The 15,010-nt window shown below is 45.2% G+C and overlaps 1 protein-coding gene across 4 annotated transcripts in view; it reads left to right on the top strand.

The window, feature by feature from the left end:
* Nucleotides 1–15,010, top strand: part of PTPN3 (protein tyrosine phosphatase non-receptor type 3) — a 121,226-nt gene that overhangs the window by 34,231 nt on the left and 71,985 nt on the right. For 3 of the 4 annotated variants that reach the window (XM_030919135.1, XM_030919134.1, XM_030919137.1), the window contains exons 2-5: nt 389–543; nt 6,748–6,855; nt 6,932–6,974; nt 9,566–9,644. In XM_030919135.1, the coding sequence (XP_030774995.1) occupies nt 406–543; nt 6,748–6,855; nt 6,932–6,974; nt 9,566–9,644 (368 nt within the window). In that variant the 5' untranslated portion in view covers nt 389–405. The remainder of the gene's footprint in view (nt 1–388; nt 544–6,747; nt 6,856–6,931; nt 6,975–9,565; nt 9,645–15,010) is intronic. The other variant, XM_030919136.1, reaches the window with a different exon arrangement.

Below are 15,010 nucleotides of genomic sequence, written 5' to 3'. Positions count from 1 at the left end.
TATCAATAAGTCTTTTCATGTTTGAAATCATATTTATACCGTGTTTAGTTCTGTAAAACCTTAGAGGTAGAACACAAATATATAAAATTGTGAAACATAAATAAAAACTTAAAAGCCTGGGAAATATAAATTAGAAGACTCAGACCAGGGAGGTAATAAGACATGCAAATAAGCCACATAATTCTATGAATGTATAATTTAGCAATACATTTTGCTTAGAGCACCTTAGAAGTCAAAACTCAATTGGAAACATGATCTGCTATGTAGTTCTCATTATCTGTGAGTCCCTCAGACGGTATTGATAGGATGGGATCTGACAGGTATCTGCACTCACAAGTAACTGGCGATTCACATATCAAAGCACTAACAGGTGTATCTTATGTTACAGATTATTCAGCGATAGTTATGACCTCCCGGTTACGTGCGTTGGGTGGAAGAATTAATAATATACGCACCTCGGAATTACCCAAAGAGAAAACTCGATCAGAAGTCATCTGCAGCATCTACTTTTTAGATGGCGTGGTACAGACCTTTAAAGTTACTGTAAGTTCTCTACTTTTTTTTACTTTTCCTGAATTAATGCTCCTAACAAATAGTTTTCATCTCTTGGCTTACAAAATGAAGAAAAAAATATTTTAAAATGAAAGCTTGAGATCTCAGATCTTGTATGTTGAGATTGCACTGGAAATACTTAAAAATGTTGCCCCCCAGCCGGGCACGGTGGCTCACACCTGTAATCCCAGCATTTTGGGAGGCCGAGGCGGGCGGATCACGAGGTCAGGAAATCGATACCATCCTGGCTAACATGGTAAAACCCTGTCTCTACTAAAAATATTAAAAAATTAGCCGGGCGTGGTGGCAGACGCCTGTAGTCCCAGCTACTCGGGAGGCTGAGGCAGGAGAATGGCGTAAACCCCCGAGGCGGAGCTTGCAGTGAGCCGAGATCACACCACTGCACTCCAGCCTGGGCAACAGAGTAAGACTCCGTCTCAGAAAAAAACATGTTGCCCCCATTTCACCTCTGCCCCGAGGGTCTTCCCCTCGCTTCTGTGTGACGTGAACTATTTGATGCTCGTACGTTGGTGCTTCTGGGAAGTCCTCATCCACTTTCTGAAGGAGACTGGTTTGGGAAGTGGATGAGGACTCCACGGAAGCACCAACATCTGGAAGCATCATGGCGCCCTATATATGCTTCATTAGAGCCCATGTCAGGTTGCGTTTTTTCACATAGTGATTAGGGTTTATGTTGCCCATGAAACTGCGCTCCTTGAAAACAGGAAAGAATAGAAAGGGTGTTGTTTCCCCTGTGCCTGGCACAAGGCTGGGCACACAGCGGGTGCTCGTTAAATGTGTGAGTGAGTGGGCTGTGAAACAATCAGCCTCACAGATGGCAGGGCTTGGGGAGGTCCTGGCTCATCCCACTTAAAGCCTGTGGCAGAGCCAGCACTAGAAACGAGGTCTCCAGTCTCCCAGGCCAGCCACAGGAAGATCCTGGGACTGTGGCTGCCTATGGTGCCCTCCCACTCCAGTCACCACCCAGCCCGTGACCTTTGCCCATCTCTTCCATCCTCTGGCCAGTCCTAAAGGAGTTAGTCCCAACCCTGAACTGGCTGCTAGGATCTGCCCCCACCTGTAAAGTTCAGTGTGCAAGGAAAGGCATCAGAAGAGAAGACAGGATGAGAGAACAATTGAGGGAACAATAAAAGGCCACAAGAATGCAAAGAGTAACAAAAACAGATCCCTGGGTCTTCTGCACACCCCATATAAGTTTGCCCACAGCCAATCCCAGGTGATCATGGACCTTGATGCAAGCAGGAGGAGAAGGCAGTTTGTGTGGAGTTTAGTGGGTGCTGTATCTCGTTTTCAGCAGGGATGGGGCGGTGGCCCAGTGCCTTGGCTGCAGACGTCTCCCTGTCAGTGCAGAAGACTCAGGTGGATGACCAAGGTCATGGAAGTTTGGACCCTTCGCCTGGCAGAGAGTGGAAATGGGCAGTAGAGATGGATGTTTCCCAGCCTTCTGCCCTACTCTTCCACCCACTTCTGCAAACACCCAGGCCTCCAGCTATTCCCCAGTGTCAGGGCATCATTTTTTTTTGTAGGTGGGAAATGTTGTTGTAACAAGTGAAGACTCCAGCAAGGAGTTGTCTAGTTAGGCGTCTCCAAAGTCTAATTATGGGGGCTACAACATATACCTGTGACCTGTTTCTTCAGAAGCCAGTTTGGAGGAAAATATCCTCTCAGGAGGACTGTTCAAAAGAATATTCTGCGATTCTGGAAATATTCTGTGCCTGCACTAACCCACAGAGAAGCCCCCCAGCCACATGTGGCAATTGAACATTTGAAATATACCTGAAGAACTAATTTTTTTTTTTTTTTCCTGAAACAAGATCTTTCTCTGTCACCCAGGCTGGAGAGCAGTGGTGTGATCCTGGCTCACTGCAGTGTCAACCTCCTGGGCTCAAGCGATCCTCCCACTTCAGCCTCCAAAGCAGCTGGGACTACACACACACGCCACTATACCCATCTAATTTTTTAGTTTTTTGTAGGTCTCACTAACTTGTCCAGACTGGTCTCCAGTTCCTGAGCTCAGGCGACCCCCGCACTTCAGCCTCCTGAAGTGCTGGGATTGTAAAGCATGAGCTAGCGGGCCTGGCTTCAATTTTTTATTTTATCTTAATTAAAATGGAAGCAGTCTTTAGTAGTTCATAGTCCCCACTTTGGATTGCTCAGCTTTGGTGAACATTTCTTAAAGTGTGTCAGAAGCTCCTATGACGTGTGTTAAAGATGTCAATCCCTTGTCCTGCCTGGGTATTTTGAAACTTGCTCTCTGTGGGGTGGGGCCTGAGAATCTGCATTGTAATTTCTCCCCAAGTTGTCTCGATGTGCCATGCAGTTGGAGAACCACTGATTGAGGAGTCTGTTGGCAAGGTTGTAAATATTTCCCTTAAAAAGCAACTACTTTGGTTCTGCAGAACCTTGTCTTATATCTGATTTCCTTTTAACATAATCTTTCGTAGAATTTTGTGATTACACAAATTCATGAAGGTCACAAATGTCTCTTCCAGATGCTGTACACTAATAGTTTAGTATGTGTCTGGCTTCTTCGTTAAAATGTGTGTTTGTCTGTCTTGGAGCTGTTCTTTAACCATATATCCTATTCCTGACAAGAACATGAGTGTTTGTTAGTAATGTAACTCATGTATTCATTCAGCACATGTTTATTGAACACTTACTATAGGCCAAGCTTTGTTCTGGTGCAAAAAATGGCAACAGTGCACAAAACAGAGCAAAATCCCTGCCTTTTTGAAGCCAACATCCCAGTGGGGGAGATGGGCCATAAAAAAATGTGCGCCGAGTCAGGCTGTATTAAGTGCTTTGCAGAAAAATAAAGTAGAACAAGAGGGAGAGAGTGCCAGGGCAGGGTGAGGTTAGCGTTGTATAGACGTAACCAGGGAAGTCCCCACTGTTGAGGTGAAAGAACCATGTGGTCATCTGGAGGGAGCACATCCCAGGGAGAAGGAACAGTGGTGCAAAGGCCCTGAGGCTGCAGCCCACTTCCTTTGGTTGCAGAACACAGTAGAGTCTGGAGTGGAATGAGCAAGACGGGGGGATAGCAGAAGATAAGGGCAGAGAGAGAGCAGGGGTAAGGGGTGGGGGATCGCATGTAGCCTTGTAGGTCATTCTGAGGGCACTGGCTTTTTTTCCTACATGAGGTGGACAGCACTGGGGCTCTGTCCACAGTTGATGATAGGAGGGAAGGGGCTGAAAGACTGGTGTGGCAGTCCAGGGCAGAGATGATGACCATTGGACATAGTGGCTGTGTGGAGCTGGCTAAGAGGAAACCGAGCCCAGAAGTACTTTGAAGGTGGAGCCAGTAGGGTTTGCTGATAGATGGGATTTGAAATGCAAAAGAACAGGAGGCCTCAAGGTGACTCCCAGGTTTTTGGCCTAAGCAATGCAGCAAAATAAGAGTTGCAGTTTATTGAGATGGGGAAGACTGTGGGAAGAGCAGGTCTGAGGGTAGAAGTAATCAGTTCTCCTGTGGGCATGTTGCAGTGGAGAGGCCTGTTATTCATCTATGTAGCAGTGTAGGAATGGTACAGGATAGAAGAGTCAGGAGGTTAGGGGAAGGATCCTGGCTGGGGATACAGATGTGGATGTCACCAGGATAGAGATGGGATTTCAAGCGTGAAACTGGAGGAGATCCCCTGAGAAGCAAGTCGATGGAAGCTGCAAATGGTGCTTAAGCTTAGGAGAGGTGAGGAGCAGGCACTAAAGGAGACTGAGAAGGACCAGCGAGGGAGGTGGGAGGAGGCCAAGAGCGAATGTCTGAGAATCCCAGCAGAAGGAGGAGTGATCAGCTCTGTGAAAAGGGGAGAAGGCAAGCACCTACCCCGAGTGAGCATCATAACAAGCCTTAGAACAGGCTGGGTGCAGTGATTAATGCCTGTAATCTCAGCACTTTGGGAGGCCAAAGCAGGAGGATCCCTTGAGTCCAGGAGTTTGAGGTTACAGTGAGCTATGATTGTACCACTGCACTCCAGCCTGGGCAATGGAGCGAGACCCTGTCTCTAAAAAAATAAAAATAAAAGTCTTAGAGCCTGGCAAACAATGAGCACCCAAAAGTTCTTAGTTATGAACATCATTGTTCTTATCACGTGGCTGCCACCCCAAGCTTCCAGCAGCCTGGTTCAAAGCTGAATCCCATGGAATTTGAGAAGTTGGAGGCCCTGGTTGCAACTTGGAATATCCCTCACTTTGTACCTTTCTGTGTGTAGGAATTGCTTGCACAGTCTCATTCAGACTCTTTAGCCCAGCCCACCTTGTGACCAGGAGCAGGTGTCAGGGAAGCTGACTTGAATATTAGTCGTTCTTATCTCAGTCCAGGGTGCGAGCCCTGGTGGTGACCTAGTGCAGCAAAGATGACCTCTTGCGGGCGGGGGCCAGGCCAGGAGGCCTTTTCTTATTATAAATGTGTTTTTTATTGTATTTCAATTTATCTTGAGAACCAGGTGAATTATGCAGAATAGATACCTGTATATGTGAATTATGCACTCCAGAGGAGGAGGTGTAGTGGGAACATACAGACCTGAGTCAGGCAGTCAGACTGTCCCTCAGCTGATGGGGCAAGGCATGGAGCCTCTCAGTGCCTCTGCTCGTTGGCAAGGGAGATGGTAATGACTAGTACACTTTGCAAAGTTGCTGCAAAGATTAGAGACCATATATAAAAAGCCCGTTGGCATAATGTCTGGCTCCTTGTATATGTTCAGTAAATTGTAGTTAATAATATATATTAAATGTAATATAAAATCATATATGAATAATTCCAACAAGGGGAGCAGCTAGCTCTTTGACATGTGGAAGGAGTATCTGGTAATGTGCAATGTGTGGACTGGGTCCTTCTTTCCCCACCTGTTGTGATTCTCTTGTGATAGACGGTGCCCTGGACAGAAGGAGCAGGAGGTATAAGCGCTCTTGGGCAGGAAAGGGGGCATGTCCAGGAAATGGGCGTGTCTCATGTTCCCACATTTCAGACCAAATAATCTGAACCTGCTCCAAAGAAGTCTCTGCAGGAGGGGCTTGATAGTTACTTAATTCTCCCAGTGCTGGTCACTGTGACCTATTTTCAAGTACATTATTTGCTCTCAGGCACTCAAAAAAAGGAGCTACCTTTGCCTGTTCTATACATGGTCTATTTCTGACTCATATTGTCCTTTAGTTAAATGGTTTGGTTCAAAGGATTCCTGCAAAGTCTGCCTGTTAAAGTAGAATTTGCCATTTTCCAAGCACTCCATGCTGTTTGCCATTCCTGGGCCTTTGTGCCAGGCTATCTGATCCAAAGGCCTGTTTTTAGCTCGTGCAGCTGGAGGGCAGGGGTGGTGCTTGACCCTGTCCTCCTCCCGAACCCAGATTGGCAGTTGCTTCCTCTAGGACCCCGATCGAGATGACCATTCGTGTGGTCCCCTTGGGTGTCCACCGTGCCTCGACTGTTTCACAGTCCTCGACGGCCTTTGACACTCTGTTACAGCCACTGTCTCCACGGCTGGGGCAGGAAAAGGGAGCTTCTTATAGCCCTGTACCCATTCCCACATCATGCCTGCCCCGTAAACATGGAGCAGGGAAGGCAGTGGAGTCCTGCTCTGGGGAGACGTGTGGCTTCTCACTTTAGATAACGGGAAGGGGAAGCAGAGAGGCAGATAATCCCACCCACAGGGTGGCACAGGCCAAATCACTCTGAGGGCATTTTGAATGGCATTTGAGTATTTTTAGCTGTCTTCCTTTAGGCTGTTAGGTGAGAGCTTTCCTTTCCTGGACATATACTTCAGTGGCTTCTCCAGGAGTAGGAGCCACAGGTGTGTCCTGAGGAGCCAAGAGAAACTGCCCTGGGGTTAGCATTTCATTGTGGATAATCCATGGGAGGCCACAGGGAGTTAACTGTGATTATGAGAGCTGAGTTTTCCGATTTAGACATTATCACTTGGGAATTGCAGCTAAGGGGGAAGGAAGAAATCTTAGACAATTAAATTAAACTCGTATTGTCTTAAATTGTGTTGATGTCGTTTTTCTTAGCCCTACTTCCCATATGTGCTGTGTGGCTTCTTAAAATTTATTAAAGCTTTTCTTGTGGTGGGAAGTGTGTGTGCATAGCATTTCTGAATATTTTAACTCTTTTTTGCCTACAGTAAAGATGTTTTTACCACCAATTAATTTAAGACTTTTCCCACTTGATAATTTCTTCTGTTCTAGAAACAAGACACTGGCCAGGTTCTTCTGGATATGGCGTACAACCACCTGGGTGTGACTGAAAAGGAATATTTTGGTTTACAGCATGATGACGACTCCGTGGACTCTCCTGTAAGTGCCATTTTTTAAAAATGTGCTGAACTCCTGCATGGTTTGCTTTTATATTTTATGTTTTCTTGTCCAACAGAGATGGCTGGAAGCAAGCAAACCCATCAGGAAGCAGTTAAAAGGTTGGTGTGATCTTTTCATTTCAGTTGAACATTAGGTGTTAGTGTATCACAGTCTGTTTCTCCCCTCCAATCATCAGTTCCTGTGACATCTGGTATCTGGAGTTCTGGGCGTCCAGGAGTCATGAGTGAGCTGACTTCTCCCTGTCTGACTTGTGAGTCAGCAGAGATGCTTCCAGATCAGCCTTCTAGGATCTGCCCCAGCTATGGGAAAGAAGGGGAAAGGTGAGAGTAGGCAACTCAGAGCAAGGGAACCCACATTTCTGTATACAAGGAAGGAGAAGGAAGGAGGATGACCTTTCTTAGTCCGCTGTGAGAGTCAGGGTGGAAGAGAGAGACAGAGAGGTAGACAAACACAAACACCTCATATTTTCCAACAGCATAGTTGCATTCAAGGAAAACCGAGGCATGGGTAGGTAATGTCACCAATATAAAAGTCTTCCAAACTACCACTTATCTCTTAGGAGTGGATCCCAATGCTGCAGTTCACTCCTAGTTGGGTGGCCAGTCAGGCCACACCATAGCCCACTCTCTGCCCTAATCTGCTCTGAGCCTGATGTTCCAGCATTGCCAGCATTGTTCCTCTTTATGCCATTCATGCCCCCGACAAACCTGGCTGATCTGCAAGGCTCCCAGTGCCTCCCCTCAGTCTGTTCCATCTGCTGGGAATGCTTTTCCCTCCCACTTCCCTCGCGAAATCCTGCCTTTCTTCAAGGCTGCTCAGATCTCATTTCCTCTCCTAGAAACTGTGGGTGGCTCCCTCGACATTCTACTAGATTTACCATCTCCCATGTTGGGGCTCTGAACGCTCTTGTCCTCATCTCTGTTAATTGCCTTTACTTCTGTCTCAGAACTGGCAAGTTCCTTGAGGTTAGGACCCTTGTTGTATTTCTCTCTGCATCCCCAAGGTGCCCAACTCAAAAAAAGTGGCCAGTGCATGGCGGAGTGGAGAAGGGCAGGTGGATTTGTGCACGCAGATATGCATCACAGGATGCCCCCCAACACACACACACACACACCTGCTTCAGCACCCAGGAAGTAAGGAGTAGACACAGTGGCCTTCACTCCCATGTCACTGCTGCCCCCACAGGGAGCCAGATTCTCAAAGTTCTTCCCTCCCATGAACTGTGTCCTCCTCATTCAGAAGTACAGGGAGCCTCAGGGCAACTTACAGACAAATACCTGCCCCATTCAAGTCCCCAGGAATGAGTCCGCACAAGGCATGAATAGGTACTGTCATTCATTCTCTCATTCATGCTTTCAGTGAACATATCCTGAGCTCAGACTGTGGCAAGGTGCGGGGCTAAGCCCTGGGAATCCAGTCCAGATCAAATATGGACTCTCCCCTCAAGGTCCACAGCCAAGTGTGCAGACAGCCCAGAGAGTTTGACATTCTATGATAGTAGTAAGCACACGATAGAGGACAGCCAGAAAGGCAAAGAGACTAGGCCTGCAGCGCAGAGATGACAAGTTTTAGAAGAGGGGAAAGGGAGGTGAACAAGCATCCCAAGGCAGCAGGAGGACATTGTTCTCCCCTGATGTGCATATTGTTATAGCGCCATCCACTGGTACTTAAGACATGTGGACAGGTGTACTTGGGCACACCCCCATGAAGAATTCTTTGAACACATGCTACAGATGCAGAAAGAAAGCACTAAAGATCAGGGAGGGTAGAGTTCAGGATGAACTAAGGTAGAGGAGGAGATCTAGCAGGTTAGTGAGAAGGACTTGAGTCGCAGAGAACAAGAAAGTGCTCAGTGCCTAGATAGGGCTGGCGGATATTTACTGAGCGATGATGGTGAAATTGACATGAAGAAGATCTCGGGATCTTAGCAGCACGATCTGATCTCCTGTTGCTGTATCTATGAGAAGAAATGGACTAATTTTATCCACACAAGTGAATTGAATCTGGATGTTGATGTATAAAGCTGTATTTGAATATGTTCATTGTCTGATTTACTAGTATACTAACTTAATATACTTTGCATTAAAAGCATGAGATATTTTGTAGTTTAAAAATGAGTTTGAAATGTGGTATAGCAGAATCAAAGATCTCAGTACTCTAATTCTGGTTTTGTCACCAGCTGTGTGACCTAAGGCAAGTCACCTCTCTTAAGTCTTTGGCTTATCTGTAAAATGGGGCTACCAGTAGCAACCTAGCCCACTCATAGTCATGGTGGTGTCAAAATGCAGGAAATGTACATGAAAATGCTTGAAACGTATAAATGGCTACACAAGTGCAGGCTATTATTTCTTTGTAAATTTTGCATAATAATACTGATTTAAGGATTTTTAAAATTCCAAATACAGATAACGGAGTGCAGTGTTTAAACACAGCCCTAAGATAAACGTGTGATAGGAAGTAGATGATAACTCAGTCTGTGCTGATGTTGCATAAATATTTTGCTTTTTGAAGATGTGGAGATTTCTGAAACAATCAACTAACTTATGTACTCCATATTTGAAATTAGCCCTTTTATAACGGAAAAAGCTATGGTTGAGTGAAAAAATGCGTCACTTATGGAAGAGAAGCAACTTACATACATTGACTTTGTCAAAGGGAAAATTTAATTTGTTTTTGAAAAATGTTGTAGGAGGTTTCCCCTGTACCCTGCATTTTCGAGTAAGATTTTTTATACCTGATCCCAACACACTGCAGCAAGAACAAACCAGGTAACAACATTTTTTTAAAGTTTTCTATTTAGTGTATAAAAATGAGTAACCACTAAAAATGTACTCTTCATTTTATTACTATGGCCAGATAACTTCATTTGGGTGTAACTGCACCAACAATGATGATCCAAGTAAAAATCTGGGGTGCACATACTGACATTTTAATCAGCTAATGAGTTTTCAGTCTTGGGCCTGCTTCTCTTATCTCCTGATTTGGTGCCATTCCCAGCATACTCCCATCTGCCACCTCCTACCTCTCTCACCTCCTTCCACCTCCCTGGCCTCTCCTGCCTGCTGAACACGCTGTGCTCAAAGGACGAAAAGTCATTTTCTACCAATGTAGGCAGGATGTAGAAGACAAATTTGTAAAATAGTCATCCACAGGTCAAACAGCGTGATGTCTCTGAAGAGCTAAAATCGAGGCTCTTGAAGATAACAAGACATCTCTTGTTACAAGAATTTTCTTTCTTTTTTTTTGTTTTGAGACGAAGTCTCTCTCTCTGTTGCCCTGGCTGGAGTGCAGTGGTGCGATCTTGGCTCACTGCAACCTCTGCCTCCCAGGTTCAAGCGATCCTTCCACCTCAGCCTCCCAAGAAGCCAGGATTATAGGCAGGTACTACCATGCCTGGCTAATTTTTTTTTTTTTTTTAATTTTTAGTGGAGATGGAGTTTCACCATGTTGGCCAGGCTGGTCTCAAACTCCTGACCTCAAGTGATCTGCCTGCCTCAGCCTCCCAAAGTGCTCGGATTATAGGCATGAGCCACCAGGCCAGCTTTGTTATAAGAATTTTCTATCAGATCCCCAGTTTGCAAGAGGTAGAAAGGAGAGCAGGCTGGATTCAGCTTGTCTTCTCAGTGAATCAGCAAGTGCAGGAAATATGTGAACCAGATAAGGGAAAGAGGGCTGTGATAGGAGTTGTTTACCCCTCAGGGCTTGGAGTCTCTCCCGACCCTGGGCTGGTACGTGAGTTTTTCTGGGTGTGGGGGACAGAGTATTTGGAATGGAGGAGGAGAGTGTCGCACAAGAAAATTGTTGCTGTTTTAACACAGACTGCACAAACAAACTTTCCCTCCCCTGTGGCAATGTTAAGCCCTTTTATTATTGATCCATTTATTTTTCTTAGGGAGGAAAGCTATTTCACCAGAAAAAAAAGCAATAGATGCTTTACTGAATCCTGTTCTACATTCATCGTGGCCAAAAGACATAATCAAGGAGGCAGCATTAACTCAGGCACAGAGTGCTGTCTTCTTTATTTTGTTTAGTAGTAATTACATCACATTTTAACTTATAATACGTTGAAAGACCAAATATTAATCTGTTACTGTATTTTGCCTTCTTTGTGCACCTCCTCCCTCTACTATAGCAGACATTGGGGATTTGACTGTATTTTTTATTATGTTACATTTTAAGCCAGTGTCCAAGGTGTCTGGTATGACACATCAGGTGACCACACAGAAGCATGTCCTGTCCTCTGAGTTTTCCCCATACCAGCTCTTTATGCTGATAAACTGGGGATGAGATAGAAACACTCAGCCCAGCAGGTTACTTCATAAGCTGACAGACACAGAGCTGGTGATGGAATCTGTAAGAATGTGTTTGAAATGACCCTACCAAGGTTTCCTCAGGCCAGTGCTAAATAACACGCTCTGGGTCAGGCATGGTGGCTCACACCTGTGAGCTTCCCAGCACTTCAGGAACCCAAGGCGGGAGGATCACTTGAGGCCAGGAGTTTGAAACCAGCCTGGGCCACATAGCAAGACCCTGCCTCTACAAAAAATAAAATTTGAAAAAGTAGTCAGGTGTGGTGGTGCATGTCTCAGTGTCTCAGGAGGCTAACTAGGAGGATCGCTTGAGCCCAGAAGTTCAAGGCTGCAGTGAGTCATGATCGAGCCATGTACTCCAGCCTAAGTGATCGACTGAGACCCTGTTGCAAAAAAAAAAAAAAAAAAAAAAAGCCTGTATTGAAGGGATGTGTTAAAAACAACATGAATAATACATGTGTGTTTACATGTATATGTATCTTTTATATATATTTAATGTATGTGATTATATATGTACATGCATACGTGTGTGTGGTTCTAACCGGTGGGTTTTTTAAAAATCACAACTCCATAGTAAAAATACATTTTGTTTCAGAATACAGTATACATACATAAATTACTGAAGCAAACGTTTTATAAAACTATAGTAAGTACCAAGTACTCTGAAGTTTTCTATTCTGTTTTATTTCCTTTTTTTTTTTTTTTTTGAGACTGAGTCTCTCTCTGTCACCAGGCTAGAGTGCAGTGGTGTGCCGTCAGCTCACTGTAACCTCTGCCTCCCAGGTTCAAGCGATTCTCCTGCCTCAGCCTCCCCAGTAGCTAGGACTACAGGCGTGCGCCACCAAGCCCAGCTATTTTTTGTATTTTTAGTAGAGATGGTGTTTCACGGTGATGGCCAGGAGGGTCTCAATCTCTTGACCTTGTGATCTGCCCACCTCGGCTTCCCAAAGTGCTGGGATTACAAGCGTGAGCCACCATGCCTGGCCTTATTTCCTTTTTTTAAAAAAATGCCAACTGTGACCCATTAAATTGATTGTACGACCAACTGGGAGGTTCCAACCCCAAGTCTGGACGGCACTGCCTAAACTAGTGATTGCCACCTGTCTCCTGCCTCCTCATAACACTAGAACCCCAGGTTTGTGGCATCCACTGGGCACATTAGAGCCCTCCAGTGGCCGAACTTGAGGGAGAGGATTCCTATGGCCAGCGCAGCCCAGGAGTTTGTCTACAGGGCCCATCCCGGCCATTGGCCATCCACTTCCATACCCTGTGGAACAGAAGCCCACTTCTCTGGAAGCTGACAAAATCTTCCTGCTGAGCCTTCCTGTCTTTTGAGGGACATCTGTGGAAATGTAGGGCATTCATGATGGAGAGAAGCCTTGGGCACAAATGAAGGCTGCCTTCAGGTCTCCAAAGAGTAGTTATGGGAGAAGGGGAACTAGATGTGCAGGGTCATAGAATTGTGGCCAGTGGGTGGAGGCTACAGGGAGGCAGATTTTAGCGCAGAGTGAGGAATAAACAGTGTGTGTGTGTCTCTTCTAAAATTCACTGGTTCATAACTGGCACCCCCCATCCCCACCTTCCATCTTAAGAAGGGTGGTATCCCATTGTGGAGTAGAATGTAACTATGACCTGGGATTTCGGCACCAGATTTCTCTTAATGCAACAGGAGCCATGGTGGGAGCCACCCCCATAACTCTTACAGAGCTGGTGGGCCACCAGGACTGCCAGATATATATATATATATTTTTTTGAAATAGGGTCTTACTATGTTGCCCAGACTGGCCTCAAACTCCTGGGCTCAAAGGATCCTCCCTCAGCCTCCTGAGTAGCTAGGATTATAGGCATACACCACCACGCCCAGCTGCCAGATTGTCTTATCTTCGACCAGGCTTCTACCATTAATTCATATGCTTAAAAAAAAAAAAAAAACTTAAAAGATTTTACCTATATTCCTGGCACATAGTATCTTACCCCAGCTTTGTAGTTCCTGTTGAAGAAAATTCCCTCTGAAGGAAATTTTAGCTCTCAAGAGTCAAAGAAGGTGTATAGAGGTGGTATCTGTTCGTTTTTTTTTTTTTTTTTTTTTTTTTTGTTAAGGATCTTTGTTAAGGATCTAGGCAGAGAGGTCATTTTTCTGAAGTTGAGGTCACAGGTAGGGTACCCACAAGAGAAGTCATCACATTTCTGAAGTTAGACATCCCAAGCATCTCTTCTTTTTTTTTTTTTTTTTTTGAGATGGAGTCTTGCTCTGCCACCCAGGCTGGAGTGCAGTGGCCGGATCTCAGCTCACTGCAAGCTCCGCCTCCCGGGTTTATGCCATTCTCCTGCCTCAGCCTCCCGAGTAGCTGGGACTACAGGCGCCCGCCTCGTCGCCCGGCTTCAAGCATCTCTTCTAAAGAACTATCCTGTATTCTAATTGTTAAATAAATATCTTCTTCATTGTGAGCCTCCACAGCTGCTATTTCTGATAAATTTAGATCATTCTTTGCAAAATTTTATATTCTGGCAATCTCAAAACTAGGCCCCTTCAAGATTCCTAGGAAGTCTCCCAAACTTGGGTCGGGTTCCGCTATTCTGGTTTCTTTGTGTATGATGCCACGGGGTTGACTCAGAAACTTTGCTCAATATATGACGAGGCAGCATTTGGTGAGTGGTGATCTCCACGTTTATCTTCTCATTTATATCCCTAGGAAGACATACTGATTAGCTGAGCTTGTCAGTGAAAGCCCAGATTCACCATTAGTTTATCTATAACTCTCTCTTTTTTCTCTCAGTAGCATTGTAGGAGAACACTTAATTCTGGTTGAATGTCAGCTTGGATAGACATAGAAACAAACGAGAAAGAACTGATGATGTTCTCCTAGGTGGAAAAGATGGAGATTCCAATATCAAATAGGTGTGAATCAGCAAATGTATGTTATACTGTCTCTCAAGGCCAGGTGGTCAATACATTGTGGGTAGTTAATTATAATCAGAGTAATAATATCAGAGTTATAACATGGATCCTAAGCTTTTTAGCCATTAAACATATAAGAAATTTGTAGCATAGTGAGTTTTTTAAATAACATGATCATCCAGGTTAAAATAAGACACACTGACCTCACATATCCTATCTGAGCTTCGATTTTGTCATCTGTAAAAATGGAGATAGTGGTACCTACCTTACAGAGTTATGAGGCTGAGATAAGAGGGAAAGTTACAAAGTAGTACCATGTACACAGCCCAGAACTGTGCACAGAGAAGGCTGTAATACTGTTTGAAGCATTCCCATCTCAAGCCAGTTCCCTGACCTTTATAAATTTGAAGGAATAATGAAATTGATTTGTTTAAATTGTCAAAATTATTTCTCTCCTGCCCCTGTGCACTTCTGCCCTGTCTATATTAGATTTCAAGAGATTTCCCTTTTGTCATCTTGGCCAGACACTGGAATGTCTATCCCGTTTGAATCAGGGTTTAAAAAAGCATGGGAGCTAGTGGCCAAGTGTCACATGTATGCCGCATCCCTAAGTAGAAGTCTCCCCAGGGTGCTTCCTGACCTGCGCAATGCTGCCGACGGCCTCCTTTCCCCACTCCCCAGGCAGAGGAGCAAAGTCACAGGCCAAGGGGCCTGCCACGACTTACGCACAAAACAGGTCTGGAGTTTGGAAGTTACATTTGCTGGTTGCCCAGAGATGAGTGCAGAATTCAGCTTGGAGGTCCTGGAAACTTCTAGTTGACTGATGTTTATGCTTTTGCTGATGCACCCACAGTTCCTGGGACACAGGAGAATGCTCAGCTGGGGGTCTGTACCCCAGCCAAGGAAGTATCTTCCCAGACTCCCC

Source organism: Rhinopithecus roxellana, chromosome 16 (genome assembly GCF_007565055.1).
Source record: "Rhinopithecus roxellana isolate Shanxi Qingling chromosome 16, ASM756505v1, whole genome shotgun sequence".
Classification (NCBI taxonomy): Eukaryota; Metazoa; Chordata; class Mammalia; order Primates; family Cercopithecidae; genus Rhinopithecus; species Rhinopithecus roxellana.
The sequence above is the reverse complement of the archived record's forward strand: the minus strand, read 5'-3'. Positions and strand labels throughout refer to the sequence as shown.